General features: G+C 38.2%; 1 protein-coding gene and 1 long non-coding RNA gene across 22 annotated transcripts in view; both read left to right on the plus strand.

The window, feature by feature from the left end:
* Nucleotides 1-25,761, plus strand: part of BNC2 (basonuclin 2) — a 436,381-nt gene that overhangs the window by 168,008 nt on the left and 242,612 nt on the right. For 14 of the 21 annotated variants that reach the window (XM_027047204.2, XM_027047207.2, XM_053205067.1 and 11 more), the window contains one exon: nt 10,746-10,829. The exons of the other annotated variants lie outside the window; for them this stretch is intronic. In XM_027047204.2, coding sequence (XP_026903005.1) covers nt 10,746-10,829 — 84 coding nt within the window. The remainder of the gene's footprint in view (nt 1-10,745; nt 10,830-25,761) is intronic. 21 annotated transcript variants of the gene reach the window in all.
* On the plus strand, nt 17,496-22,544 carry LOC128312197 (uncharacterized). The gene is made up of 2 exons (XR_008291177.1): nt 17,496-20,669; nt 20,713-22,544. It is a non-coding gene; the product is annotated as an uncharacterized LOC128312197 (long non-coding RNA).

Below are 25,761 nucleotides of genomic sequence, written 5' to 3' on the forward strand. Positions count from 1 at the left end.
TGCACACTCTTGTTTGCACTTGTATTCTTACTTCCTAAAGATGAATTCTTAAAAGTGGTGTTGCTGGGGAAAGAGGTATAATTTTGCAGTTTAAAACAAAATTTGGTAAACCTTTTCTATAAAGGAGTAAAGACTAAATATTTTAGGCAGCCATGTGGTTTTTCTATCAACTATTCAATTCTGTCTTTGTAGCCACAGTCATATAGGCTGTATAAAGGCATAGGTGTAACTATATTTCAATAAAACTTTACTTACAAAAGTAGATCACAGGGTAGCAGTTGGCCCACAGGCTGTAGTTGTCTACTCCTGGCCTGAAACAGAGGAGACACTGATGGGAGATGGAAATTTATCTCCGGTTGGCTATATGCTTCTCTCATAATATCTTAGAAATGTGTTCCTATCTCAGGGCAGTGTAATGGGTTGAGTACTTTCTTTCCAGGTATATGGCAATCAATACATGTTTTAAAGATCTTATTAAAGGAGGTTTTCATAACTGCTTCTACTTCAAAGCCTAGTAAATTTTAAACTAAGAGGCTTTATATGCCAGTATTTATTTTTATCATTCTTACGTTAGATTTCAGGATATGTTGACAACTTACAGGGCAGAGAAACATCTCTTACATTTATATTGTAGAGAAAGTGTTGTACATTTTCTCATTTCTAGAAGATTGCTTTGATGGAGTCAGGTTTTAGAGGTATCCTCAAGTAAGCTGGAAGGAGAGTCCAGCAAGAGAAGTTATTATTTCCATGAAAACATGCCACAAATCAACAGGGTGACATTGCATTAGTTACTGAATCTTTACAGGCCAAATTATACTCAGAAGAATGCTCTGTGCATAAATAGTAACCTCCTTGCATCTTGAATTTCTATAAAATAGGAATTATTGGCCCTTAACTGCCTTGAGGGTGTTTGTTGAAGATCTGGTGGAATAAAAGTACAGTTAAAATCACTGTATTTGTAGCATTGGCTTACTGGTGCCACTATGAATTTTAAGAGATTTATTTATTATTTATTTTGCATGTATTTGTTGACTATCTGCTGTGTGTGTGAAGCAGTGTGGTAGGCGCTATGGGGGAATACAAAGAGAAATAAGTTTGTTCCTGCCCTTAAGGAAAGAAAAACATATATTTACAGTCCAAAGTTGTATAGTGCTGAGATCCCTAAAGGATGGTAGAACACTGGGGGAGGAGGTCTCTCCTGCCTGGGGGTATCAGAAAACTTCCTAGAAGGAGTGGCATTGGAAAATAGGAAGATTTCAAAAGTATAATGCAAGACAAGGTATTCTAAAAAGAGCAGCATGAAAACTATGTCACATTAGGAAAGTCCAAATCAGTACGCAAGAGACATCCAGTAGTCTAATTAGACTGTGTATTAAGTATTTGCCATGAAGGAGGAAGAAAAGATAAAGCTGGAAAGGCAGGGTAGAAAGAGCTAGGTTTCAGAGGGCCCGGAAGAAACTTTAATTGGTAATTTGTGGGGAAATCTAAACATCATCTAGGAGAATATGTTTGACAGTTGGAGTGGTGATACATGGCACTGGTTGATGAGTGTGAAATGATAAAGGTGGTATTATCACTTTAAGGGTTATGGCAAAGGTCTTAGCATGTACTTGTTAGAAATGATCTGGAAGGAGAGAGATCTGTGTGTGTGTGGTGGGGGGAGGCAGCTGAAGAGCTTGAAAAGGAAGAATGGATAGGCTTTCAGTAAGCCCATTTATTGGATTTGGGAAATAAGGCTTTTAATCATGATCTGTGGTTCTGAGTCTCTGTTGATAGGATTATGATGATAACATTGCCAAAGACAGAAGTTAGGGGAGAGCTGTAGTAGACAGCTGTAGAGACAGGATTGCAAAGAACCTGTTTGCTTTGCTTGTTTGGCTCCAGGTGTTAACGGGACACTTGGAAATTTCTAGTGGGAGCTTGAAGGTGCAGGACTAAAATTCACATGAGAGGTAAGGAATGGGGAGGGATTTGGGAGCAATTCTCATTTAAGTGGCCCATGAAACCTGGGAAAAGCATCACATCACCAAAAGGGAAGCCTGTAAAGAGAAAATGGTGTGTTATAGCATTACTTATCATTAGGTAACTTGGTGACATAAGTAGCTCTTTGTGTGAGGCTACTAACACCAGAAACAAACAGAAAAGAAAATTATGTGTTTTATCATTTATAAAGCATTCTGTTGTCTACTAAGCTGCTTCTTTTAGCCTCTAAAGCCACTAGATTTTAGCAGTAAAAAATATTTGAAAAATTACTTTGTAAGATTCCCCAAGGAAAATCTAAGAAACTCTCTTTTACTTTCTCTTCTCACCACTTGCTGAGACCCCCCCCCCTCCCCCCAAGTAACAAAGCAATGCCCCTGATAGGAGGGATTTATATTCACTTTTTAGCTGTCTGGTGCCGAGTATAGCACAGCATTTTATCTCCCCTAGATCTCACCCCAGTTAGGATCAGTGGACTTGGGATGGGGTGTAGGGGCTGTGGTTAGTGGGAGGGTGGACACTCTGTAGAAATCAACTTTGTACACTTTTGGGCATTTTCTCTTTTTGGGCTGAGGTCCTCAGCAGGCTTGGAGGGGTATTGTGCAATACACAGTATGACTTATGTTTGAATTGGGAAAGTTTTTACTGTATGGAACAGCAAGACTCAATCTGTCTTCCCGTTCCTTTCTTATCATTACCTGTGTTCAAACTTTGCATGCAAAGAAAACCACGTTGATTCATTGATCTTTGGCATGCTGCATTATGCACTTTGGCAGCCTGGTAAAGGCTCCCCTGGCTCTCCTGTTTACAGTAGTCGGAATTCCTCTGGTCTGTTGATACAATTTGTGGCCTCCTTCAGCCTCACTCTTCATAGTGAGTCTGACTCCTGTCAAACGGGGCAAGGGACTAGTCCAGAGAAATCTGTATCTCTAGACAACCACTGTGCATTAAATCTAGTTTAAGTGCTTTGTATTTTACCTCTTAAGCCATATATGGCTACTAAAAAAAAATTTTTTTAACCATGTAGGTTTAATGGAGATGATTTACTGGGTAACTTAAGACATTGAGTTTTTTTGGGGGGTAATATTTGTTTTCTCACTGTCTGGCACATAACACAGTCTTGTATCTTATTTCCTCCCTCAGACTCCTTTTTCTGCTTTCTCACATACATTTTTTTTCTTTAATATTGTTAAACTTAGGGAGAAAAGAAGCCCTTTTGATTTGTACCATTTTGTGCCTCTAATGAAGTAAGATCAAGTAAAATACACCTATTTTCTTCAAAAGTAAACTCCTTTCTAAAAAAAAAAAAAATAATGCCCCCCACTTAAAAAATTCAGTGGCTTCCTGATCATTACGCAAAATAGCCTCTTTCCTCTCATTAGAGATAGTTACGTAGTTACATTTATCCTCATTCTTGATCACTGTGGAAAACCCGGGAGGGAAACTGAGTGAGTAGAACAAATCCAGTGGCTGAGTTCAAGGTTACCTGGATCATTTTAAAGTGCTTTCAGTTTAAATGCTAAAGTTAATGTTTATCCCCAAATCATCCTCTTCTGATGTTTGCAGCATCTGTGGAGTCAGACAGACCACTGCTCCAATGGCTAACTCATTTTGGCTTTCTTACTTAAGAGCCCCCTTTAGAGTAAGATTTTGGGACACCCTGGAACTTATGCCCTGATGCTTTCTTCTTCTTCCTTCTCTCCTCTTCCTTACTTTTTAAAAGAGGCATATGTTTTCTTTTTTTCTAAACATTTATTAAAACAATTTTTTCTTCATGTTTATTTTTGAGAGAGTGAGCGCGAGCACGTGGGGGAGGGGCAGAGAAGGGGAGACAGAGGATCCCAAGCAGGCTCCACACTGAGAGACAGCACAGAGCCCGATGTGGGGCTCAAACTCCTGAACCACGAGATCATGACCTGAGCCAAAGTTGGACACTTAACTGACTGGGCCACCCAGGTGCCCCAAGAGGCATATATTTTCTAAAACTAAGTTATCATCTAAACTGCCTTCCCAGTTATTATTTATTTTCTTGTTTATTTAGGCTAGTGATTCCCCGATGTTAATGCTCCTCAGCATCACCTGGATGGCAGGCTTGCATAAACAAATGGCTGGGCAGCACCCTGGGTTTTGTCACAGTGGGTCTCAGGTCTTCAGTCCCAAAGGCATTTCAGACACGTTCCCAGTTGATGGTAATAATGTGCCTTGGATGAGGAATATACCTTGAACCACTTGCCTAGACTGTTGGTTTTTTCTATCCGTTTGCTGTTTTGTTCAGTTTTTTTTTCCCCCCCCACCAAAAGGGTAGAGATTCTTCAGATTGTATTCACCTATGTTTCTTGGAAGCTCTGTATATTTAATTCTTAGGTCAGGCCGCTAGCATGAAAGAGTACCCAGAAATTTGCCTTATGTTTTCATTGTGAAGGGCTTGGTTGGGGCAGGAGTGTGAGATGTGCCACTTCCTGCTCCTTCCTCCAGTGAAGAATTTAATGCCCAATCTCTTACAGTTTTGACAGATCTTTATAGACTTTCTCAACACAGCATTCTAGGAAGCCTTCTGAAAGTTGATTGACCTGGCCCTTAATTGAGACTAATTGAATAGATATTATTTTTTAGTTTCCCTAATTGCTTATATTATTCCTTTGATACTTGAGGTTTACTTCATCTCCCCCAAATCCCTCTCTTGGTCTCAAACTTCTCAGCTCTCATGAGAGTGTGTGCTGGGGGTGGGTGTGTGGGCCCTTATCATTTACTAGTACTGTGTCCCTACTGCATGCTTTATCTGTGTCATCTCCTTCAACCTAGCCAACCTTACACAGTAAAAACAATTATTCCCATTTTACGTATGCAGGAAACAAGGCTCTGGATTGCACTTTACTGATCAGCTTTACAATTACTGCCTCTGAGGTTAAAGCAGAATTCTAACTCCCAAGCCAATGTTCTTTTCATATTACCTGCCTTTAGGATAGTTGGAGATGAGCCCTGAGTACAGAAGGAAACTTAACCAGGGCATATATAAGCATACTTGAAATTTCACTTAATGTCACTTGTCAGACTTGGCAATGTGGTGTGTATGCCCATAAGCAATAGTCTGAAGTGTTAAATTTCCAAAATACTCAATTTACAAGAGTGATTGTAAACCAGTTGAAAAATAATCTGATTCTGTACTTTAAGTGTATAAAGCCCACATGGCACATTTACAAATAACTTCATTCACATTTTCTTCTTCAGTGCTAAAACCCCTGTAAATCAAGAATTGGATAAATAAGCCAACTCTCATATGGTAGGAGGCTTTTCTAGTGAAATACTCGCATGGTAGTTGAGAGAACTTTGTTTTAATTTCAGTTTCATTCAATTTGTCAAATGTGGGGGAGGACTGTAGTGATGGACCTCAGTTTTCTTGTTTAAAAAGAGTACGATAGAAATTTTCTCCTCTCTTATTTGTCTGAGAGGGGAATAAATAAATACTATGTGTAAAGCCCTTTGAGGGCTCTGGAAGAAAGATTGTAATTTCAACATTATTCATGGTCCATCAGGCTCCCCAGGGTGTCACCAGCAAAGAAAGATTTTTACATCCTATCCCACATTTACAGTATAAAACCAAGGTATTGTTGTTTGTGGCTGTGAAATCTCCTGTAATTGTGCCTGCAGGGGTGCTCCTATCACAGGGCCTAGGGCCCTGGCTCACCCAAGAGGGCCAGCTCCCAAGGCAGAGGGAGAGTGAACCCCAGTTAAACGGTACCTTGCTCCTGAGAGGATGTGCACCCCCCCCCCCCCGGAGTAATCATCTGTGTCTGTCAACCTGTTGAGTAGCAGAATCACTTCCTTGACCCTTCTCTGCTCTCTGCCGCTTGATCCTGTAGTTCATTATTCTGAGATGACTCTAGAGGGGACTGTCCTCTGTCCTGCTCAGTTCTATAATACGTCTCTCATTCTTACCGTGTTCCTATTGATACAACCCTGCCTCATCTAAGGCCTCTGTAAGAACTAGCATATTTCTGGCCATTCTGTATTGGAGACTGGATCAATACTGTTTCGACTCACCAGTTCCTTTCTGATTGTTAAGCAGTGTTTTCATTCTTGAGCTTTAGGTTTTGTATACTTCTCCCTTCTGAATCTTAGGCTGGGGTTCCACAGCTGAGAAAGGTTAGGCCCAGATTGTTGTCTTTTAGTTAAATGGTAGCCTGAAAAATTGGGATGTAAGTTATCTGCACATCCAGCAACTTAGTGCATCTTCCTCTTTTTTATTTTTTGTGTTCATTTGTTGGTAGCAAATGTAGTGTTTAGTGTACATCTTTATCTTTACAGTGTTGGGTAATTAATTTATTTCTTTCTCTGCTCTTTCTCACAAGAGCTCCTGACTAGCTTATTGCCAAATCTGTTTCCCTTAATGGTCTTCCTGAATTCTTTGTGTTATCTGAGTAATTTTTCCTCTTGCTGCTTGGCATTGTCTAGCCACTGAAATTAGGCTGATTCTATCCATGCTTCTCTCTGGCTTGGAATGTGACAGAGCTTGTACCCAGCCATGTCCCTCAGTCTTCTGATGGAACTCTTTTTGGTTTTTCTCTCTCCTTCTCTGTGTTTTTTAAAACAAATTTTGTGTGTCCACTCTTTTCCAAGTTTTTCATGGGTTCAAATAGTTTCCCTCATCCCTGCAACTGCTAGACTGAAGTCACCAAAACACACACACTTCAGAACTGATCCAGGCTTGTGGCCAGCTTAACTGAAGAGTCTTGAGCTGACATGGAAGTTAGTTTGTTTATTTAGGCTCTGATTTTTATAGTGCCTATCAGGCAAATGACTACCTGAATGTTTCATGTTTAAAAATGAAATTAAATTTCAAATGGGCTCTGACTCTGCAAGAAGCATCCCAAACTGTGTAATCCCTTTTCTTGGTAACATGTTTCGTTTCTCAAGTTATCATTTCTGTGTCCCTTTGTTTCTTCCATTCGGTACACACACCTTCTGCCTCATTCAGTTTCAGTTGTTTTGAGTAGTAACTCCTCTTGTGGGGCTTTTTCAGTCTTCTTTTCAGAAGTCTGGCCCCTAACAATTTTTACGTGTGATCTCACTAAACAAAGAACTAGAGAGAGAGAGAGAGAGTGTGTGTGTGTGTGTGTGTGTGTGTGTGTGTAGGAAGCCTGCCATATTTCCTCCCTGCCCCACAGAAAATGTGTTTTCTGGAAGCCCTTTTGACACTGAAGTGAATGCCCACTGGCCCTCCCTTGCTGAATTCCCCTGAGAGGGGAGAAAGGAGGAAAGAGAGGGAGGCCTTTATGCTTGTTGTCATATCTTTTGTTTCTGCTGATTATACACAAAGTAAGTTGTAAATAGCTCTCTCACACACCATGATTCCTTTGAGGTATGTCCTGGAGAGTAGATACGCACTCAGCTTCAGCTTACCCAGGGGATTTTAGAGGGTCCCTTTCAAGGCCTCTTACTTCCTGTTACAGCTCTAGCACAATGAAATTTAGATGAGTACCAGACAATTACCATTCTTATAATTAAACCTGTGGCATACTGTTCAGAAATATTAGCCGATGAATTTAATATTTTTTATTGTTTTTAACATAAATGTTTTTATTTAATAGCAAAAGATACTAAAATGCAAAAAAGCATAAAAAATATGATGTCCCCTTAGTCTTACCATTTTTCAGAGGTAAAAATCACTGTGAAACATTTGTGAAAATCCTTATAGAGAACACCAGCATGAAAGAAAGCAGATTTGGAGTTCTCCAAATCAATTTAAATTTTATATTCCAGGAAAACCATGGTTAGGTACACACCATATTTTATTATCTTAATTTAAACTGGAGTGATAATAAGGAGCCAGACAATTTATGTCTGCTGTATCTGTCAGTCATGTTTTTGATCGCTTATAGCTAGCTGTCTCACTATTGAGGGTTGTAAATCAAAAGGCCTAATTGTCTAGGTGTGCAGAGTTATAACTAATTAGGTTACCAACTTTTATATTTTTTGGTTTTTCCTTGGTATATTTTGATGAAGTAAGAAACAGATATAGCTTGTTTTCCACTTAAAATTTTTTTCTTTACTTGATAATGCCACTTAATGTAATGAAGGGGGAGGGAGAGTATTATTAAATGGTGAACCCATTAGTAAAGCTGCAGCTTTGTTTTAAATCTCAATTTCCTCATCTTTAAAATATGGGAGTCCATTTTCATGGATCCTGATGGCTTTTTTTTCTGCTCAGAAACTCTAGGATTCTAAGTTTTTGAGTGCTGAGTCACGTCCCTAGTGTAGTTCTTTTCGTGATTTGGATTGTTGAAACACTCTAGTAGCCTGGCACTGTTTTCTTCTAACTTATTCACGGACCTTTTTGTTCTCTCTCAGAAACTGTGTATTTCTAAGTGTCTGACGTTGTAATTGAGCGTAATTGTAGTTGTTTAACTTTCTCCTTTCCTCTCAAGAGTGTTTATAAAATGTATTCTGTGGGGCAGAGGGTGGTAAAAAGGAACTAGAAACTTAGTATTGGTGATACAGTCAAATACTAGTAAGGTAAGTGGGAATTTGTTTTATGTACATAAAATAAAGTATTATTTACACTTAATTTGCAATATATATATTCTGGCTCATGGAATCTGCTTTAATCAGTTAAGTTATCATATATATTGAGGTTTTATAGGAAGCTGTGTGTTGGGTTTTCTTTTCCTGTGGAATATTCTAAGATGAATTTTTCCCCAGTTCTTCTATTGCCCCATAGGGAGAATTACTGTTGCAGAACTCATTAGTGCCCCTCCATATGTCAGCTGAGGGGTGGCATCAGCATCAGCCTGCATGTGCCACAACACACATGCACAGTGTCTCTGCTCTTCTCCATGCCCCATTTCTTTCTCATTCCTCAAGTTAGAGGCTAAATTCCTTTCACATTGCTTATGTTGTCCTAGACCACAAAGCAAGTAGTAGGTCTTGATAACACACCTTCTCCACTTCCTTTGTCTTTTTTGTAATTTCTTTCATATGAAACATCAGCAAATGCCTCTAGAATGTAAGCCACCAAATGCAACTATTGCATGTTTTTCATTAACTTCTTTGAAATATGTTCTGTCTTTTTATTTTTTTAAGAGGCCTCATGCTTTTTTTTTTAAAGTTTTTAACAATTTATTTATTTTGAGAGAGAGGCTGGAAGAGAGAGAGAATCCTACTTTCAGTGCAGAGCGCAGTGTGGAGTTCGAACCCATAAACCATGGGATCATAACCTGAGCTGAAATCTAGAGTGGGGTGCTCAACCGACTGATCCACCCAGGTGCCCCTGTTCTCAGTCTTGTCGAGCTAGTTACCTATACTGAAGCCTTGGTTTTGTTTTGTTGTGTTGTGTTTTGAATTGTCAAATGGAGATGCTCATATCCTGTAAGATAGTAGCAAAGAAAAAAACAGGTTAATCTGCATGTAAGGTGCCCACAGGGTAGCATGACCGCAAGTGCTCAGTAAGTGTGACTTTCTTCCTTCTCCTTTTGGGCTCCAGTGTGAAATTTGTGGGTAAAGAACAGTTAATTTCAAAGAAAGATGATAATCTGCCCATGTCACCATAGGGACATAGGCAAGAAGAGAGAATGCGGGACTTGAAAGAAATTGGAGAGTTTGTCCTAAAAATGAAGAATCGGCTCAGTGCTTTTTTTTAATATTAGTAATATTCAGTGAGGAACTTGCAAAGTGGACTTTATTGAAAGTTGTTTAGATTTAGAGAAGTGAACTGATCTGTGGGTCAAAAGAAAGAGGGAAATACCTTCTAAGGCAGCATACGTGGCTGAAAACTTATCTCTGAGCAAAGAAAATTGACTGGCACAGATAATCCTAAGTGGAGTTAAAGCACAGAACAAAACAGCAGAGGTGGGCTCTGATGGGGAAAGAAGACAGGGTGAAGCTGATTGATGGACCAAGATTCTGAACTACATAGTTGTATGATTCATAAAGATAGTATATGTTTGGAAATACTGAGTAGTGATTCAGAGAAATTTTTTAAAAAGCAGAAAGCAGGTTTAGGTGGAATCTAAATCCTTTTGTCTTTATCTCAGAAAAAATCTAAAATGAAGTAAGTAGGTGACAGTAGGTGACATTTTGGGATGAGATCAACTAATTAGCTAATTTAGTTCTGAAAGGGAATCTTAAGTGGCTTTCAGTGTAGAATTTTAGATATAGAGAAATGTTCTAAATTATAGTTGTTTTCTTATCATTTTTATTATGGAAACAGACATAAAATAAGCCTCTTCAATAAAATTTAGAGATAGTAAATAAATAATAAGTATTGATAAACAGAATCTGTCTGTGCTAACCTACTCCATGAATAGGAAAAATAAATTTGATCAGGTAAATGGTGAAAAGGAGTATTATTCATTATAGAATGCAATGTTTTTCACTCTCACTTAAGCAAATTAAATGACAGAGGGGAAAAGTGTCACCAGTATCAAGAAGAGATTCTACATTTCTTTCTGTCTTTACGTTAACCTTCTCTGCTTTCATCCAGAGATATTTATATAATGCCTACTTTGTGCTACATGCTGTGGATACAAGGGGAAATAAAAATTTTGTATATCTTTTATTCTTGGAATTTACCTTCTGGTAGTTCATAAACTTGATTACATAGTATTTACAATATACTTGACATACTGAGTGTCAAAAACCTTGGAGTCATGATGGCCTGTTTCATACCTGCAGTTGGGATGTCCTTGCTTCTTTCTGGATCTAATGTGTTTCTGTGCAGTTCTCAGCAGCCTCCACATCCAGCATCTAACTTGGCCATGTTCCCCCAGGTTCCAGTGGCATGTGCTGGCAGAGTGCTGGGTGCAGACTTTTGCCCAAACCTGGAGGAGCCAGACCAGAGGCTGGAAGTCCAGGTTGGAGTCTTATTGCTTTATTAGTTGGGGGTGGTGTGACAGACACAGTGGTCCCTGAAGGCCATACAAGTATAGCAGGGCCATCAGGAGATGGACAACTGTTGAGACAGGTGTAAAAGAGGAGCCAAGGTAGCATGTGTGCAATGAGAGGTCCTTTTCAGGATAAATTGTCTGTAACTGGAGGTAATTAATTTACTCATTCAAGAAATGATACATACTGCAGTGGATAAGAGCATGGTTTCTGCCTCAGTTGACAAAGTTACAGTGAGGCCTTTGTCAAGTTACTTTATCAAACTAAGCTTTAGTTTTCCCATCTATAACACGGAGATTCACCACCCAAAGTGATTATAAGGAGTAAGTGTTCTAACTTCTACCTAGTAGTTAGCAAAGGGCCTGGCACATAATGGGCACTCAGTAAATATTAGCTTTTATCTTTTAAAAGTATCATGTGCTCAGCACTGTGCTTGGCACTGGAGACACATGGTGAGCAAGTCATGCTTCCTGCATTATTATCCCTCAGGTCAGGAGAATAGAAGCCATTCAGCTGGGCACTGTATAGAAAAATATGATTTAATGATAAGTATCTTCCCTTTTCATGTATTAGGAGCTATGTCCTGTGACACAATACTTACTTGGAATTCAGTTCATGTTATGTGGTCTTGGGAGATTAGAAGTAGTTTGGTGTATATCAGATTAAGAATGTAAATACGACATCGTGGCCGAAGACCTAGCTCTGTTTTTATGTGCCTATTAGGATTTAAGGGATGTGTGTGCCAGTAATGCAAAGATACTGGCTGAAGTTGTAACATGGATGGCATCCCCTAGCATGAGCAAACACATAATATTTTTTTAGGGACTCCATTTGGCATCACTTTCTAAATTTTCAGACTGATGGGATGAGCATGGTAAGCTTGGTCTTAAAACATTTTTACTATTTAGACACCCCATATGAGACAGGAGAATAGTTTTAAAAATTGACTTCTTCACAGTTGGAGTGAAGGTAGAAGTGGTGGTAGGAGGAGGTTTCAGTTTTTATGGTACTGAAGAGTATACCATCTCCTGCACACCTGCTCTTGGCCTAGGGAAGACCACCTGAGCTCTGCTGTGCCACAAGCTGGTACTGCCCGGGTGTTGTATGGCTATGGTACAACAGAAAAGCAGGTGTGACACATATGAGACATGATCATGTATTTCCCAGTTTTAGAAAGCTAACAGCTTGTGTGTGACACACAAATGCAGAGTGATGGAAGGCTTTTCATGGAGAGTGGTCTGATCCTTGACCTCCTTGGGTAGGACGAGTGATGTTCTTCAAACACATCACCTGGAATGGTCTGTCATGGGTGGTTGTTGGATAATCTGTTTGTGAACCTTGAGTTATGGAGCAAAAAGCAATGGGTTTTGCAGATGTGACTGCGTCAAATAAAACTGAAAGAGACCAATGGAGCATATTATTTTAACATACCAAGAGAGAAAATGTATATTTACTGGTTTAAGTGAAACCCTGGTTGTAGGTAGTTAAACATTTGTAGAGTTGACAATTCAGCACGGTCCTTGCAAAGAAGACCAAGCCCCTGGGCAAAGAAATGAGTCTCATTTTATTGGGCTCCTCCTTTTGCAACACTATTTTGGCAGACTGAGTGGAAAGGTTGATTCTATTCGAAGATAGTCAAGTACGGTGAATTGGTGGATTAACTGGGACCCATTTGAACCATTTCCTTCTCTTTTTTCCTCTTCTTTTCTAAATATGGCTTCCATACATTTTAATAATATCTGGTACATATCCATATTATGTCAGTCATAAAAAACCTGACACTTAATAATGTTCTTCACCGGCTAACAATTTTGGGAGTAGTTTTTCGCTTAGAGTCCTTTCATTCTTGCCATGGCATGTATTCTGGTCTTCCTCCCCCCTGCCCCAGGAACGAGCCATTTCTTAGTTTTTCGTCTAATTCTGCACTCCAGGGAACTCACTATAATACATGCCAGAGGCATCTATTTTTCCTACTTGGATCTCAGGCTGTCCCCCAGGGCCAGGCATTATATCCACTAGAGGATTTGCTGTTTGGCCTCTTGATTCTGAGAACAGCCTCTTGTACACCTCAATTTAGGAGCAATGGTTTATTTATATCCTTTCCTATGAAGGATTTTCATTTAGACATACAGTGCACCCATATCTGATTTACTTTTGTATTTTAACTGACATAATTTCTCATGACTGGTAGAGTTCCTTTCTGCTCTTACCTTTTTCCTTTTCACTCTTTTTTGCTATCCCTAAAATTTCAGATGGCTTAGCAACTTTATTGCTTAATGATCCCAAGATCCCTGATACTGTTTCATGAACGCATCTTTGGTTTTGAGTAACTTTTATCCTGGAAGTCTGTGTTTGACTTGACTTTTGTGAGGGTATCTGCTGGCTTTTTGTGTTAATATGCTTAACTTTGAAAAGTAGCTGGAAATCAAGACTTAGATTCACTGTCTAATTTTGTTGATTTTCCTCAGTGGTTTTTGAAGTGGGTATGAAACTGTGTACTTTGTTTAGCTTTGGAGGTTAACTGATATTAGCAAAAAATTGTGCTCTGATGTAGTTATTTTCTAGGAAGTGGTTATTCTAGTTTAGACTTCCCTTAATTGCTATTAAATATTGTATTTTCAATCAGAGAAAAGTTACTTTTTGAGTCTAACTGTGCTTCATCCTGCATTAAGTTGTTACAGCTAACCCAACAGTTTCTTTCTTGGTTGGGAATTCAAGATGTGGGATTGACTTGATATTTTTCACCACTAAAGTGCTTAGAAAATTAGGGTAAATAATGAACCAATATTTCAGTACCAGATTAGACACAATTTACTGTGATGTTTCATAAACCACAGACTCCTTTCTTCTGTGAATGCGTGAAGGATCACTTTTTTTTTCCCAGACATACCGGGGTGCAAGTGTAAATTTCCATAAAATTTAAATGAGGTGCTTCCTGTAATTAATGAACAATTGTGGCTGCTCTCTAGTCTGCATTGTAATTAACCGTGATCAGGCTTGTTTAGTGATGACACTGTTCCTGTAATAATTTGACAAGCTACTGTGAATTTGCCAGGTTATTAAACAACCTGCAGCATTCACTTATGGAATCACAGGGATGAGCCTGGCGGCTGGCTGCTGCTAGTTAAATGCAGCGTAAGGGTGAACTGAAAGCTGCTTATTGAAGTCTATCGATCACCATGACCAGATTTAAATTCCTATGATTTTGGAGAAGTTAATTAATTTTGTGTGAGTTGTCTTGAAAACTTTTTATTGCATAATAAACCTGCTAGGGAAAAACTGGTCATTTTTATGAACTCATAATGAAGCCAGCAAATTTTCTATATTATTATGACCAATATGCAGTACACAGAATCTGAGGTTTCCCTTTCCCACCCTATTAAACAGGTATAATTATTTAAAAAACAACAACAAGCAAATTCATTCACAACATTCCTCAAATACAAGTTCATTCTGTGTGTGTGAGTGTGTGTGTGTGTGTGTGTGTGTGTGTGTTAGAAACAGCAGATGACCTTGTGCTAAACACAGTCATGTTGCAGGTAGAGCGAGCCATCTAAGTGGACCTTATGTCCATGGTCACTAGTGCACCCGCCTTCCCCAACCCCCCTTCAGGTTAAGAACTGTTCAAAACGTTACTGTCTAGTTACTGTGGTGTCTTTCATTCAGATTCTGTTTATTGACTAAACCACAAGGATTCCTGCCCAAAGTACCAGGCGGTCTATGCTTGACTGATTTTGATTTTCTAACATCAGCCCTGGGGTTTATTTGAAAAATGTACATACACTGCAGCTTTAACAAGTCAAGTGACTGCATGTTTTTGACCACGGAGTAGAGTATATCTGAAGATCATTAAATTTAGGGGGGGAGAAGAGGGGTGGAGAATAAGTGTAGTAGTCATTGTACCATTGCAGAATGTGTGTGTGTGTGTGTGTGTGACACATGGTTTTTGTCTTTTCATCTTCTCCAAGAGCCAGAAAGTTTCCTGCCGTTCTCTTTCCAGCTATTGACAAATGATTGCCAGATGTGAGATCTTTGCAGTGCTCTTTCCCTCAGCAAACCTGCAGCGATGGGATATTTGATTCTCCCTTGCCCATTTCATCTCCTTTCCACATCTGCCAGGGACACACAAGCAATACATCCCTACATGAGAGTTTAAAGTTTATTCAGCTCCTTTTTCCTCTCCGATACAGTGTTTGGAGACAACAGAATGAGGTCCATATGACTCTCTCCCAACTTCACTGTATGAAATTAGTTGTTTATTTTACTTATCTACCTCTTAGTAATTGAACTATTTCATTTTAGTTTCAGTCCATGGAAAATTTGATGCAACTCTGGGAGTGCTAAGAGTTTCCTATTGTTGTCTGCTTGCTGCAAGTATGCCATCATCTTGACTTCTCTCTGATCGCCTCAGTTCTGATACAAACTACACTGTTGGTTTCATAGAACTTCCTAGGAAAGTAATTTTAATAAACAACTGTCAAAATATTAAGTGTAGCATGTCTATAAAATTCAGTAGGCATTTAAGATTAAAAGAGCCATCTATGAGGGGGGAAATTAAACTTGTTTGGCTTGATTAGCTTATGCTGTATTTGTGTCTATTGTCAAAGTTGATATGGATGAGGTCCTAGTTTTAATCCCAAAGAGTTTATAAAAGAGAAAGTACACTGAGTTTGGGAGGCATCTGAAATTAGGCTGTGCAGGCCACACACATAATCACTAACATGCACAGAAGCCTTTTGCATCTGCTTGGAATCTGTATTGATATTGATTTTTTTTTCTCATCTCAGTTTAAAGATATTTTCCAAAATACTCTTATAGCTTATGTTCATACTATAGGGTGGGCTGACACAGGTGGCCTTTCAGTTTTCCTATTACACTTTTTGGCAAAGAAAAAGGTCCCTTATTCCCTGAATAAGATCAGCGTTTTTTTGTGTTTTTTTTTTAACATTTAAAAAATAATCCATAAAATGTCTGCCACATGTTCTCTAGTTGATGGAAATGTTTTCCAAATTAGAGCTGTAGTATTGGACTCTTACTGTATCAGTGCTAGTATGTTTACTGTTTCTGCTACCCTGTTAGCTACTCTTACCTACCTGTGATGATGTGAATTTATATTTTTTGTGAACTTAAAATGATGAATATAAGATAATTACTATTTCTGAATTTCAGTATTGAACAAGAATTTTGGTTTTTGTTAAGAAAGGAAATGGCTTTGCTCATTATTAGAATCAAAATAAAAAAAGTCTGAAGTCTGTTTCTCAGTATGTTCTTTGAAAAAATAACAAAACAGCAAAACTTAACAAGAAGAAAAATAAAAAGCCAACAGCCCCTGAAATGAATAAATCCTACTAAGCCCAAGACAAATAGGTAAACCAAACTCATCAAAAACATATACATGAAATGTGTGTAACTTTTTGTATATCCATTATATTATACCTTTCTGTAAAGTTTAAAAAAGGTAAAGGGGTAAAACTGCTTGCCACAAGTTGCCAATATGTTATATGTTTCAACTAGAAGTATGTGTGGATTAGGATAGAAGAAAATTATCATTGAAAATACAGATAATGATAAACTGTCAACATGTTCTCTCTCAAAAACAAGATGATGATCACGATGAAGGTGTTAAGTTTAAACAACACTCCTCAAAACAACATTGCCAAAATCAAAAAGGATCCCTGTGGAAAAGTTTATATTTTTATTGTCCTTTGACATTCTCTGAGGACTGACGCCATGTTAGGCACTCAGTGGATGCCAGTGGCTGGGAAGGTGGAGGTGAAGAGCTCTTTCATAAAACAACAAGGTTAAGAACTCCTGTGGCAGGAGCCAAGTTCCTCCGAGTGTAGATCACTTCACGTAATTTGCCTTTGCTAATGCATTTGCTGGTTTCTCATGCCTTCCTGCTTTTTCCTCAACATGGTTACTCTGGGAGGCAGAGAGGTGCTAAGCAATGGAGGTGTCATCCGGCCCGTGTACCTAGGGAACGTCCTTCAGAGGACGACTTGTCACCAGCCGTCAAAGAAGAGAGTGGCTTTGTGGTCTCTGAACATCTGGCAGTGCTGCACAGGAAGCTGAGGGGGTGTCATTAATTGTGATGAAATAATTTAAACCATCAGGAATAAATGAGGCTGTTAAGCTAAGTTCAGATTCCATTTGCCATGCACATGTGTCTAGCAGCCTGTGTGCAGTTAAAAAAAATTGAATTATATTAGCTCATGAGTAGAAGTGAAACAGATACTGTAAATGAAACAAGTTGCTGTGTAGTGATGACATCGTGTTGAACCACTTCACAGAGTTGCAGTTTGTAGGATCAATATATTGAAAGTGGTACATTATTTAATGAATTTTCATATAAAAGCATGCTTAGGGTCTTGAGGGATAGAGTAAGGACCATTGGTTTATTGGAACACAGGATGGGTAAGTGGATGGGTAAAAAGAAGCAAGCCACTGAGTCAAGGCGGATTGAGTAGGTGGGGTTCTTAGCCTGCTAAGCCAGCTGGATTGATGCAGAGCTCACCTTTCTATGGAGTTTGGCTTGGGGTACAGTATTCAGTGCACATACTCTAGGCAGGAGGACAGTTTTTCTCTGTAACCCACATTGGATGTTCCTTTGAGAGCTTCTGACTCTTTGGGCACATCTACATTGTTTTCTTGAGGATAGGGACAACTATCTATGGTAATAGATTATTCCTCAAGCAGACAGACATATTTTCAAGGCTTTCTGAAATCATGAAGACTGATTTCAAATGTAATTTTCAAGTACTGTGGAAAGAGACAGCCCTAATTTCTTTACAAAGAAAAGACTGTCAGGTTTGGAATGTTGGGGCATCTCTGAGGTTTTGAGCACTAAACTGAGCAATGGTGTGCATGTTCCAAAGTACATTTCTAAAATAAAAGTCATTCCCTTACACATAAGCAGAGTTTTCAAACATGAACTTTCATTTAAAAATCAACATAGGAATTTGAAAAATAAAGTGAGAGTTTTTTAGATACAGAAAGCCTTTTTGAAAACCACCACGGAGGTAAGCCCTTTGTCGCATACAGGCGATGGTGCAGAGCGCCAGCAAAACTTGGACAAGGGTCATTTTACTACAAATGTCTTCCCTTACTTTGTTCTTTTGGTCCCCTCTAGCATATTGCCTTTCTCTTTTCCTTGTTGTGTACCTCTTTTTTCTTTCCTTTCCTTCTCCATTTTTCTTTCCATTATTTTTATTTTTATTCCTTTATACTTGATTCTCTTCACAACCAACCTATTCTATCCTCCATAAAAATGAACTGCAGTTCTGTTTTCATTTATAGTCCTAGTTTTTCTGCTAGTAAAGATTAATATTCACAGTTACTTAAACTGTAACCTTAAAAAAAATCAGGTTGCATTTTTACATAAATTTGTCTGACCAGTGGTGGATTTTTTTAAGGAACGTGAATGGACCTCGATTCGTTTTTTGTTTTGTTTTTTTTTTTTAAAGAATGTACAATACTCACTAAATTATCCCTTTTCTTGGACTTTTGAGTGGAACTGTTACTGATGAAAGCTAGAAATATGTGGCTCCCAGTTACCATTTTCCTTCTTCCCCTGACATAAGGAGGAAGACATGGAAATGAAAGTACCCTGAGTTTCCTGACATCTAATAAAACAACGAGTGGTTAGGATATTGCTTTTGTGTATTTTGATCTTGGGATTTCAGTTTAATTGATGAAATAGAACATGAAGATTTGAGTTCTTCAGATCTGTTTTTTTTGCATTGTGGGAAGGGTTGAAGGGTTGTGTGTATGCATAGGCATTGTGTCTAGCAAATAGCAAGTAGTAAATGCATTATTGTCATTATATAAGTGTATTTTACTAATGTCGGTTAAGCAGATAGAAATTAGGAAAAAAAATTTGCCTGAAAATTTCAAACACCTCAGCCATTTAAATAATATTCACTTTTGGGGCGCCTGGGTGGCTCAGGCAATTGAGCGTCTGACTTCAGCTTAGGTTATGATCTCACAGTTTGTGAGCTCGAGCCCCACATTGGCTTGCTGCTGTCAAGCTTGTCAGCACAAGCCCACCTTGGATTCTCCATCCCCCTCTCTCTTTCCCTACACTGCTTGCGCTCTCCCCCAAATAAATAAATATTAAAAAATAATATTCACTTTTAAATAGTTTTAGAATTTTTTTTCCTAAGAATAAGGAATCCAACGTAGTAACATAGGGAATTTTGAACAAAATACCTATGCTTTTCTTTACTTGGAAGAAATCTCTGCATTCTGTAGTGCATTTATTTGTTTCTCAAAACAAATAAGAAAATGATAGTATACTCAGTAGTTGTTTGAAGTTTTCTTTTGCAAGAATCTTAGTAAATACTTAATAGATGAAAAGCAGTTTCACACACTTAAGTTCCCTCCTCCCCTTTTCAGTTTTGGTGGAGTATGGATTGGATGTCCCTACATATATTCAGGACCTTTTTAAAAATTTTTCTGCTGCTGTTGTTACTATTACTCTCTGCTTTTAAGTGGCATTAAATTTGTGGATTCTGTATCTTGAGTTCTATAGATCAGGTACATTATAGATTAAATAAATCTTGGTCATATTATCTAGATTTCAGATAACCAACTTAACATAAGTTCCTGTTGGGAACTGTCAGTATGAATATAAGAAATGTTGATTAAGATGCTTATTTTACTTTATGTAAGTTCCTGAGTCATAATAGCTTCATAGATGCTTCATAGGAGGAAGAAAAGATAGAAAAACAGGAAGTATTTTAATTCTTGGCTTGAATAGAGAGAATTGTACGTTTATGTGGGAATGTGTGCATGTATGTGGGTTTTGTATATACCTACAATGTATATGTCATTACATAGTAATCCATATTTTTTATGTTTATAAGAATAGCTAGTGATATTCTGTTTGAATATTTTGAGTTAGTCATAGTAAGTAACATTACATAAATGAAGATTTATACTGAAAACACATAGTTCACCTAGTTCCACCTGCAAAAGAAAGAAAAACTTCTGTTAGGATAGATAATGGAATCTCAATTTATATGTGAGATGCCTTATTTTTTTTTAATGTTTATTTATTTTGAGGGAGCGAGAGGGAGAGAGAGAACACGTATGCAGGAGGAGCAGAGAGAGAGAAAGAGAAAGAGACACCCCAAGCAGCCTCCTCCACGCTGTCAGCACGGAGCCTCATGTGGGGCTTGAACTTACAAACCCTGAGATCATGACCTGAGCCAAAACCAAGATTTAGACACTTAACTGACTGAGCCACCCAGGTGCCTCATTTTGAAAACATGTGTGTGAGATTCTTTAGGACTTGGTATTTTTTAAAATATGGTTTCATAACTTAAACCTGGAAATTAGCTGAATTTATGTAATCTAATGTCTTCATTTTATGTATTTGGAAACCCAGGTCCAGAAATTTTAAAAGACTTAGCCTAAATGACATAGTTGGCAAAACATTCTCCATTTCTGATGTCAGAGCCTTTAAGATATTTTTTACTGGTTTTTAGTCCTTCAGAGTTTGTAAGCATTATACAGCAGTGCTCTAAGTTTTGTTTTCTTATCATGGAATATTATTTCATCTATTGTGTCCCTTGTTCTTTATAATCTGAGTATTAAGAATGCAAGGAGGCTACATTTTTAGGTACCACAGTAATGGTGTTAGCAGGTTCCCTCATGAAAACAGCAGATCCTTCTGCCTGATGCAGGAAATATGCTAACCTGATGCTAAGAAATGGAATGTTTGGCTCTGGCTTTTTTGCTTTTATTTTCTAGTGTGAGTTTGACACTATTTAGGTGTTTGACAAAAGCTAACTCTTGAACATTAAGAGGTGGAAATAGTTCCATCTAAATTATCTCTGTGAACATTAAGAGGTGGAAATAGTTCCATCTAAATTATCTCTGTTTCAAAAGAGAAGTGCCATTACAGACCTCAGAAGAATGGAATTACCCAAGAATATAAGTGTTATTTTTTAATGTTCAGTACCTGCCACTGGAGCTTCATGGAGCATAGATGCAGGGCAAGTACCCTTGAAATCATTGTTATGATGAAAACCATTTTTAAGTGCCTTTTTTAATATGGTACTGTGTTTGCATCCTATAAAAAGTGAGCTGAATAGACAGCGTCTCTGCCCTCTAGGAGTTTATAATCAAAAACAGAGAATGTAGCTGACATCTGTTATTGTATTAATGTCCTACAAATAAACATTGATCAAATACATAAATAAAAGTTTTATATCACAGACATGTAAAAACCTTTTTACTTGCCTGATTAAATAGGTAAATAGGCATCCTTACTCCCACACTGAAACTATCCATGGACATTGTAAAATGACTATAGTGGAATAATCCTGACACCAAGACAGTCCTTTATATTGTTATTTTTAAGGGTTTCCAAAGAGCGCTGGCATTACCATGATGTTACTGATAGCTTATTTAAGCGGATCTGGATTCAGGCATGTTTTTAGCTTTCTGGTTAAATTTTCCTTCCTTTCTAGAATTTTCTCATTTCAAACTGTTGACTAGTGGTACTTGTGATTGTAAACCAGCAGCCTGGAGTGTACTTTAAAAATTTTATCCAAGCCCCTGATGTTAACAGAAATGATTTTTTAAAAAACTAGCAGCCTTTTTTTCCCCTCTTCAAATTGCTAGAAACTGCATGAAAACAAATGTTGGAGCTTAGGGTTGATGCTGTAACAAGATGAGGTTATATATCCAAAAGGCTTTGAGGGAAATATTGGTAAAAAGATTTAAGTTCACAATTTTGGAATAAACAGATCTGGTTGTAAGTTTAAGTAAAGCTATACAAAACTAAAATTAAACGTACAACTGTTGGCAGGGGGAGATAGGTATTAAGTTTGATAAAATGTTTTCTTTTTGCATGCTTCAGTTTTAATGCAGGGTATTTTAGCAGTCACTTCATTTTTAAAGTGTGAACATTGGGAAGTCTAAAGGTAAACCTGTCTTAAAGTTCAAAATGTTAAAAAAATAGCCATCCCTAGCCCAGTGTAGGTGTCTGTCTGTGTAAATTAAAGCATGTGGATGCATAAATTAATTGGAAGAACAGTTGCTGATATAAATCAAACTTATTTGGTATACTGATGAAATGAGCATTGTTTATAAGATTATCTTGTTATTTAATCTCTTCTATATAAACCTGGCTGGTTAGCATTATGAAGTAATAATACAATTAATGTGATGATGGTATACTTTTTCTTGGTACAGGCCTGATCCTGCAGGCCTTTCTTGACTGGGATTTGTGTAGATAGAGGGCCATAAGAACTGGAAATTTTAATTAGCAAGAATGTTCCTCCCCTCCCCTCCAGTTATGTGCTGTCCCTAGGATAGTTTATTCTTTTTGAACCACTCATCTGCTGACCCTAGAAGGAAAAACTGCCTTCAGATACTATTTTCTCAAAACTGTGCAGAGTTCATTATGAGAGTTGCTTCCTATCTTGTAGCTATATGCCACTGTGCCACTGGGTCTCAAATAAAGGGAAAATTTTACTTATAAATGAAGCCATTAGGAATTTCTTGAATAAACAAAGGTTTTTTTTCTTTGATGTGCAAAGGAATTTTGCTTATAACTCCTAGTCCTAGAAGTCCATGTCAACACATGCAAGGACCATTCGCTATCTTTCATGTGCAAGGGAAAGCATTCCTGTCAGCTAGGGAGCAGAAAACAGAAACACTTGAAAAAAAATAAACAGAATCCTAGTGCAAAAAAAAAAAAAAAATGTTAGTGTCATCAGTTGGAACTTGATTCAGGACTTTTGCTTGGTATTTTTTGCCCTTTTTACTCTGCTTGCTTTCCTCATCCCCATCCCCCAGAGGTTGGTTTCTTTATGTCCCAAAATGAAAACTTTGTTTTGGGGAAATTAAATCAAAGGTATGTATTTTACTGATTTTGCTCTCAGGTTGCTTAACTACTTCATGGCATTCTTTTAGTCTTTAACAGAATTTGGAGTGGTGTCTAATAATTTAACTAAGGACTTGCAGAGAAAAAAAAAGTCACAGGTGATTTACTTTGATTTACTTTTATGAATGGAACCTGATGACTGATATTTGTTGTTGCTACCTAAGCTCATCTAGAGAATGGATTTAGAACAGTGTCCTTTTAGGGTTAATACACAGAGCAGTTATGAATGTGTGTATAATGACAGCTTTCTTTTTTATTTTTTAATGTTTATTTTTGAGAGAGAGACATAGTATGAGTGGGGGAGGGGCAGAGAGAGAGGGACACAATCCAAAGCAGGCTCCAGGCTCTGAGCTGTCTGCAGAGCCCAACGCAGGGCTTGAACCTACGAACCACGAGATCATGACCTGAGCCAAAGTTGGATGCTTAACCGCTTAACTGACTGAGCCACCCAGGCGCCCCTATAAAATCTTAATTGTGATTTCATTTTGCCCCGAACAATCAGGATTTTTTCCCTTCTTTACTGGTTTGTGTTGGTATTAAACATTTCCAAATTGACAAATCAGATATTTGGATATAATATTTTAAAGATTTTTGTTTCATCTTCAGAAGAGTGCCAAAGATACCTCTGTTTCAAAAGTGATTATCTGTGATGCCATAGCAACATCCCTGACTGTTAGCAGAATATGTATTATTTCTGTGGTTTTGTGAATCAGTAACCACTAAAAGATTTCAGAACAATCATCTATGAATGATTTGTTCAGAATGTGCTTAATGAGAGAAACTGTGGCGTAAGACAACCTCACAATACATGTAAGGATACTTTTTCAGTGTTACACTTGGCTCTGTTCTGGATTATGCAACTTGGATTTTCAATCACTGTTGTACTATGCAGATATATTTGATGGAGTTTGGGTCTGTTTCCTGGGAAGCTGTGCAGGACAATACTTGTCAAACCAGTATTGAAATCCGGGGATCTGCTGACTGGAGCCAAGCATATGGTGGGACAGGAAGCTTTCTGGGTTGAAGAGGTGACTAACAGTGGGCTGACTGCCCTTTTCTGCTCACTTATGAGAGCCTGCTTCTCAGATCTATTAGGAAGTAGGTTCCAAAGATTTGAAAAGAAAACATGAGGCTGTGTGTCCTATATCTAACTGGGAGTGATGCATATGACCATATGCTGTGGTCATATGAGCAGCTCTAGGGTATAGTCTCACTCTCTGTCAAATAGAAGTCCTAGTAATAAAAGTAGAAGGGCTACAAGTTGTGCCCTTCAGAATTTTTCTGAGTATGGTTCCTCCATGGGCTGCTACTGTTTCTGGCTGGGAAGATCCAGCCTTCTGGGTCTTCTGGGTGCTTTTCTAGTTTCTCTCCTTTTATCATTTATCTATTCTTTTTTACTGTGAATTGTGTATGTCACTATCTGATATCTTCTTGTGTTTTGGTCCATTCAGATATTATTTTATGTATACATTTTAGGATCTTTTGGAGAGCTGACTTAACTAGGTACCCTTGCGAACAGATCACAAGGTGATGACTTACATGACGGTACTTTGTTTGGGTAGAGTCCAGAGTAAGAATGAAGGACCAGAGGAAACCACAATGATGAATTATTAAAGTGATCAGTACTACTAATGGGTGCTCATTCCCACTGGGGACTTTGGAGGCACCTCATGAATATGTCTCCCCGCAAAATAAAAGGGGAAAATGTTTACCCATTGACTCTCATTCTTGGTGGATCAGTGTGGTCCTTTGAGCATTAAGTCCCTACACTTCCAATTTGTCAGGAAGCATGATGCATGTGAGGCAAACTCAGAGTCAGACGACACTTAGCTATAAATGGGGGAAGTGAGTTGATGTGGCTGGAGTAAGAAGTGAGACAGGAAGGGTTTTTGGTGGTGCAGAGATGGAGCCCACTGTAGGGACAGACAGGTTGTTTTTTTATGTGGTTCTAAAAGCGTAAGAGTACTCCGCAGTATTTGCTGCCTCATTTGTTGTAGTGCTCTTCTCACATGGGTTCAGTTGTGCCTTTACCTTAACTTAGGTATTTGAAAGGATTGTTGGCATTTTCCTTAGTAATTTTAGCATTCCACTTGGAATATTGGTCAGATCAGAGTGAACTGGAATGTGTAATGCATTTCCCTTTCATGGACACAGATCCACTGCTTTATCCACAGTGAAGCACAAAACATTTAGAGGCATTATCTCAATTATATTCCATATCCTTGATTTTGGAATAGGGGAAAGTTGTTAACTGCTCAGCTACTGTTAATATTCTTCTAAAAAACACAAGAGTTATTTAGCAGAATTCTGTCACAGGGTGATTTGGCTCTTTCACATCTTCAAAAATGAAGGCCCAAATCCTCACTGTGTTTTTCCAAATGGACCGAGGAACCCCAGTAGGTATAGTTCATGCTTCTATTGAACCGAGACATCTGATACATGAGTGAAGATTTAGGGTAGACTGTAAGGAAAAACTAAAAAATAGTCCCCAGCAGGATTAAAACATTACGCATGTCTTCGCCAGTTATATGACAGAAGAATCTGTTTCAGAAACCAACTTTTAACAAAAGCAATTGAGTTACACAATTATTATATGTGCTCTTTTTATTGTAGTTATGTATTTTTACTGGAGTCATGGTCCCAAAATTATAAGGTTAACTACTATCGTGACTCATGCAGAGGGTATGAAACATCAAAGTTTCCTACCATCCATTCAATCTGCAGTTCAAGTCTCCAGCACCTTTTGCTTTTTTTTATATTAAATATAATTTATTGTCAAATTGGTTTCCTTGCAACACCCAGTGCTCATCCCAACAGGTGCCCTCCTCAATGCCCATCACCCACAGTTTGTTCTCAGTATTTAAGAGTCTCTTATGGTTTGACTCCTTTCCTCTCTGTAACTTTTTTCCCCCTTCCCCTCCCCCATGGACTTCTGTTAAGTTTCTCAGGATCCACATATGAGTGAAAACATATGATATCTGTCTTTCTCTGCCTGACTGATTTCA

The sequence above is a fragment of the Acinonyx jubatus genome, chromosome D4 (assembly GCF_027475565.1).
Source record: "Acinonyx jubatus isolate Ajub_Pintada_27869175 chromosome D4, VMU_Ajub_asm_v1.0, whole genome shotgun sequence".
Taxonomy (NCBI): domain Eukaryota; kingdom Metazoa; phylum Chordata; class Mammalia; order Carnivora; family Felidae; genus Acinonyx; species Acinonyx jubatus.